The sequence below is a fragment of the Myotis lucifugus genome, unplaced genomic scaffold (genome assembly GCF_000147115.1).
Source record: "Myotis lucifugus unplaced genomic scaffold, Myoluc2.0 scaffold_66, whole genome shotgun sequence".
NCBI classification, from domain to species: Eukaryota; Metazoa; Chordata; class Mammalia; order Chiroptera; family Vespertilionidae; genus Myotis; species Myotis lucifugus.
This window is the reverse complement of record NW_005871114.1, coordinates 4,384,098-4,390,097: the sequence shown is the minus strand read 5'-3', so window position 1 is coordinate 4,390,097 and position 6,000 is coordinate 4,384,098. Positions and strand designations below refer to the sequence as shown.

Sequence of the window (6,000 nt, the reverse complement as noted above, 5' to 3'; positions counted from 1 at the left end):
CAGGGGTCAAGCCTGCTACCTGGGCATGTGCCCTTGACTGGAATAGAATCCGGGACCCTTCAGCCCACAGGCCAATGCTCTATCTACTGAGCCAAGCCAGCTAAAGCAACAAACACCATTTTAAATAAAACTGTCTCCGTTTCATTATTAGAGTGTTCCCTGAATTATATAAAAGCTGTAGACTTTGTGTTAATTGTAAGCGAGATGACGTGATCTTGTTAGAACAACCTGCGCGGACTTCGTAAGGAGACTACAGGGGCCAGGGTTGTGGCAGGTGTTCCCATTTAGCTCGCCCTGGGTCTCAATCTTTTCATGTGTTGAACACACTTTGAATGCTAAGATTTTTGGCAGAACCTTGAAGGGAATTAAAATGTTCAAAATATGAAACAATCAACAATAATGCCAAGACAGTCAACTGTGGTAAAAGAAAAATCACCATTTTCATACCATTTCTTGTTCCCTCAGTTCCGTGTTGCTCCTTGAATAGAACTGTCTGCAGATCTCGCCACAGTCTGTTAAATAAACAGGATAATGTATTCACATGTTTTATACCGCATGCTGACTCTGATGGTGTTGGCATGGGAGCCACACTGGGTTTCAGTTGCCACACCACGTGACCATCTCAGCTTCTCCTCTGGACAGCCCTCCTATTGGTGGTTAAAAGCAGTTAAGAAGGAAAGAACCCAGATTGGCTGGGTTCAAATTCCAGCTCTACCATTCATTGGTAGTGTGGCCTTGGTTGAGTTACTTAACCTCTGTCTGCCTTAATTTCTTCAACTGTAAAATGGGGTAATGTTACCTACCCTTATTGAGGATTCAATGAGCTACACATGCAACACTTAAAACAATGTTGTGCACGGAATAAGTATTTTAAAATAGTGTTAGCTTTTGTTATTTATTATACTAGTAGCCTGGTGCACGAAATTCATGCACATTAAAAGGGAATTAATTAGAGGAAATATTTTAATATTGCTATTTGCCCTTTCTCTATAATAAAAGTGTCAGAGATGAAAGAAAATTAATAAAATGTATATGAAAATCTTCCTCCTGTCAGAGTCTGGGGCACGGCACAGGACCCAGAGTCAAGTCCCCACCCACCCACATGTGCCTCGAAATCGCACAAGACCCAGACCTGGCCAGCCCCACCCTGTCAAGCCCCACAGGGTGGGGGGTGAGACCTCAGGTCCCCCAGCCCTGGCACGAGGGTTTGAAGGCACGAGGGCGTGATGACCATTTGCATATTAGCTCTTTATTATATAGAATCAGCCTCAGTGTGACCCACTGGCCAAGGTTTGGCAGCACACATATAAAGGGCTTATGGCCAGGCGATATGCTGTGGCATTTCATCCCCTAAGACCCACAGGACTAGAAACTGTCTCCTTCCCAACTCAGCCCACAGCCACACAAGACAGCTATGTGTTCAAAGTGCAATGCTTTTATTTGGGTTTATCACAGAGGTTGATAAACATTTATCCATATAAAATATCGTGGTATTTATCCATATAAAATATCATAACAAGGAATAAGTCTAACTATTCTGCTTTTATAATGCACAGTCCTTTCTGTTGATTACAAGTAAGAAGGCTATGAGGTCAAGATGCAGGAATTTTCAAATTCTATTTCAGCACTTTCCAAAGATTGAATAGAACTAAGGACACATACAAAAAAAGACGATTTCTTAAAATGGAACCAGCCACCTTGAAAAATATTTCGAAAAACATGATAAAAGTTTTAATACTTTAGAAGATAAAAGTGTTGCTAGTTGGCTTGGCCTCCAGGACCCGCACCCCCGGGGAGCTGCCGGGCTTTGGTGAAGTAGTGTAACTTGCCCTTGGAATGTTGTCTCAGACACAGACAAACCGCTCTTGCTTTTGGTCCAGAAACACAGACAGGGCTCCCTCCTTGCTGATGACTCTTGCAAAGAAACTTTGGCTTTTATTATGCGTTTGGCCTCACGATCTTCATTGACAAATAGTTCTGGAAAGGAAGCAAAGACAGCGTAAAATATATATATACTTAAGCGAGGGCTTTCTCAGCCTTGACACCATTGACATTTAGGACCAGATGATTCCTCCTTGTTGGGGGCTGTCCTGAACGTCACAGGATGTTCAGCAGCATCCCTGGCCTATCCCCTACCCACTAATGCCAGTAGGTAGCACACCCCCGTTGTGACAAAATGTCTCTAGACATTTCTAAATGCCCTCTGGGGAGCAAAATCTCCCCCAGGTGAGAACCACTATTCAATAGGATCTAGGTCAAGCAAAAGAAATAACTATGAGGAGTTTTTTAAATGGTCAAGACAGATTGACCTATAACTAGAAAATAGTGTACATGTACTTATAGTGAAACTGAAAGTATTATACTGGGGGAAACAAAGATATGACATCACAGCTGTTGTGGTTGTGTGGCTATGCTCCTCAACACAAACTACTCTATTATGATTAATACTAGAGGCCTGGTGCACGAAATTCGTGCACGTGTGTGTGTGTGTGTGTGTGTGTGTGTGTGTGTGTGTATCCCTCAGCCCAGCCTGCACCCTCTTCACCCTCTCCAATCTGGGACCCCTCGAAGGATGTCCGACTGCCTGTTTACAGTCGGACATCCCTCTCACAATCCAGGATTGCTGACTCCCAACCACTCACCTGCCTGCCAGCCTGATCACCCCCTAACCACTCCCCTGCCAGTCTGATCGATGCCTAACTGCTCCCCTGCCAGCCCGATTGCCCCTAACTGCCCTCCCCTGCAGGCCTGGTTTCTCCCAACTGCCCTCCCCTAAAGGCCTGATCGGCCACAACTGCCCTCCCCTGCCGGCCATCTTGGGGTGGCCATCTTTGACCACATGGGGGTGGCCATCTTGTGTGTTGGAGTGATGGCCAATTTGCATATTACCTCTTTATTATATAGGATGAATTGAAGTAAGAGTATTTGAATGCCTGGCAAACTGGTCTTTAATGTCCCCACCTTGTTGAAACCATTCTCAGTAATTGGGTCTTGTGGTTATTTGTTGATATCTCTATAGCAGTTTGCCTCTCATAGTAGGTTATTTGTTCATATGTCTGCTTGTCCCTGGGCTATGAACTACTTGTGGGCAGAAATCATGCCTTGGTTATGTGTGTACCCCAATTCCTAGCCTATGGTAGATACTCAATAAATTCCTTGAATATGGAATGAAAGCACTACTTGTAGGCACACTGGCAAAATCCCCACTTGGACTTTCCTTTATGACTGGGATGTTTAAGGGAAAGTTACGGGGGAGGTTATGTGACGTGGGTCTTAAACAATGAATAAGATGTTGATAGACAAAACATGGACAAAGGAACAGCACTGGCAAAGACATCCTGGCAGGTAAGAGCAATACTTGTTGGGGGGGGGGAGGGTGTTATCTAGTTTGGGTGGAGTTCAGGGTTTGTGTAAACCTACAAGGGTCCCAGATTTGGGGATCTGTGAATGCTAGGTAGGACAAGAAGTCTGAAGGCAGGAAGATCAGTTAGAAATGCTGGCTATAGTCCAGACATATATTGATAAAGGCCCGAGAGATTTCTCCTAGAATTCCTGACACCAAAATTATTTTCAGGCCATAAAGTTTTGCCTGGAATTCGTGAAACCATAAGCATGCAATTCTAACCACAGGACACGTTACTTTAAATTTTCCAAAGGCTGAAGGGTTGTGAGACCACAACTCCTAAGTAAGTCATTCTTCTGAAGAGCATCCAAGGCAAGTAAGTACCAAGTTAGATGACCAACCACAGTTCACACACACACACACACACACACACACACACAGCCGGGACAAGGAGCAGGGACCGCACCGGTAAGGAGTACAGGAGCACAGCCACGAAGAGCAGCAGGATCAGCAGGAACAGCAGGCCGATGATGACCCACTTAAACCGGCGCCACACGATGAACTTCATGGTCTTACACGGGTTGGTGAACCAGAGGAAGGAGGTTTCTGGTCGGCTGCATTGCAAAGAAATGGTTTTACCTACCCAACTCAGGAGGGACAGAGATTTGACTGCAGGGCATAACACCAGTTAAAAAATATATTAATAACACTTATAAAGTCAAGAAAAGATATTATTTCCCTTAGTTAGCAAAGAAAGATTCTTGAACCTTTTAAAACTTCCTAAGATGTTGAAGGCACCCTGGACTTTGGTTTCAATGGAAAGGAGAGTGATTAAAATAAAGCCAGATCACCAGCCTTTCTACCCCCAGCCCCCACTATTAAATACAAAATTAGAAGGACAAGAGCTAATCCAGTCTATTAAGCCAATTGGAAGGGGGGCTTTCAGTCTGCAGGTGTTTAGGGAGGAGAGGACACCGAGAACAAAGAGGGCTCTCACTTTGGTGGGTCCAGCTTGGGGTTCATGTTGGGTTCATCCCGTCCCTTCCCGGCTGGCCTCTCATCGGCCTCCTTCTCATTAAGGATTTCCAACGTCATCTCCACTTTCCCCTTCAGTAAAGCAGAACAGGTTAAACACATGACATCACGCTTCACAAATATTTTCACTTCAGCCCAAGGAGTATTCCCCGAGCAACGATTTTTATTCTTGTAAAACAATCCCGAGATTGCCTTAGATTTTCCTCAGGAGATTTCATCACATTTCCTCTTCCATGTGTTTCTGAACTGGCTCCTTGTGGGAACCCGAGAGGACAAATTGCTTCCCCTCCTCCCTGCTCCCTGCCTGTCACTCTCTGTATCCCCATCATTCTTTCTCACATCCATCTCCTTGCCTCTGCACACACCTTCCTTTGTAACTCTACTTGGACACAGATTAACCTGAGTACTGCTAATAACAATGTCTAATATTTATGGAGCATTAACTGTAGGCTCCCAGGCAGCCCACATGCTTCAGGCTGACCACGGACCACCCACGGCGCAGAGCTGTGCAGATACTGAGTGGGTCCTCAATGTATGCTAACAGAGTAAACAAACGAGTGAGTGAATGAGTGAATGCTGTCTCTCTGGGCCCTGCTCACCCCTTCCTTAGGGATAATCCCGTGTAATGCTCATTGCAATCCTATAAAGCAGGGACTGTTGCTGTCCTCAAGTGCACACGAGGAAAACAGGCTGTGAAAGGTCCAGAAACTTGCCCACTTGGATAGCCAGGCTTAACTAAGATTGTAACAATCTTTCTAGAATCCTGAAAAGCCAGACTAAGTCAACAACAATTTGAGAACCTCGACCCCGAGATTCGTTTAGGTCAGTGATGGTGAACCTATGACACGCGTGTCAGAAGTGACACGCGAACTCATTTTTTTGGTTGATTTTTCTTTGTTAAATGGCATTTAAATATATAAAATAAATATCAAAAATATAAATCTTTGTTTTACTATGGTTGCAAATATCAAAAAATTTCTATATGTGACACGGCACCAGAGTTAAGTTAGGGTTTTTCAAAATGCTGACACGCCGAGCTCAAAAGGTTCGCCATCACTGGCTTAGGTGGTGGAGCACAGATGCCTCCTATGCTGATGAGCCAAACAAAGCAACATGTCTGACTATGACAAGGTGCTCCATCTCTCCCAGCCTGGCTTTGAGCCTATAAAAAGGGGATAATGTCTAGTTGGTGGGCTTGTTAGCAGAACTAAGTGAGATTATGTGCAAAGCCATCTCTAAGTGGCAGACAGCAGATAAGTGATTTCCTGGGCCAGCTTGTGGGGAGCGATGGACTGCAAAGGGCGCAAGGAAACTTTTGAGGATAATGGGAATGTTCTCTCTCTTGATTACAGTGGTTTCATGAGTGTATGCAACTGTCAACAAAACTCATCAAAGTACACTCTGGAATGGGTGTATTTTATTTATGTAAACTAGACCTCAAAGCTGTTTTAAGAAACAAGATTATGAATGTAAGGCATTTAGCATATTGACTGCTTCAGAATTAGTGATGTGAAATCTTAACTATTATTAATACATAAGGAATTTGGTAGTCTTTTGTGCCAGAGCATAGTGTCCTGCACTCTCTTTTGTTTTAAACAGTTTGATTTTGAGAGAGAGAAGAA

General features: G+C 44.2%; 1 protein-coding gene across 1 annotated transcript in view; it reads right to left on the bottom strand.

The window, feature by feature from the left end:
• Positions 1 to 1,415: 1,415 nt before the first annotated feature.
• MYOF (myoferlin) overlaps positions 1,416 to 6,000 on the bottom strand; it is a 141,162-nt gene continuing 136,577 nt past the window's right edge. Inside the window, 3 exon segments of the mRNA XM_006090021.3 lie at positions 1,416 to 1,977; positions 3,810 to 3,957; positions 4,341 to 4,450. Coding sequence (XP_006090083.1) covers positions 1,939 to 1,977; positions 3,810 to 3,957; positions 4,341 to 4,450 — 297 coding nt within the window. The 3' untranslated portion in view covers positions 1,416 to 1,938.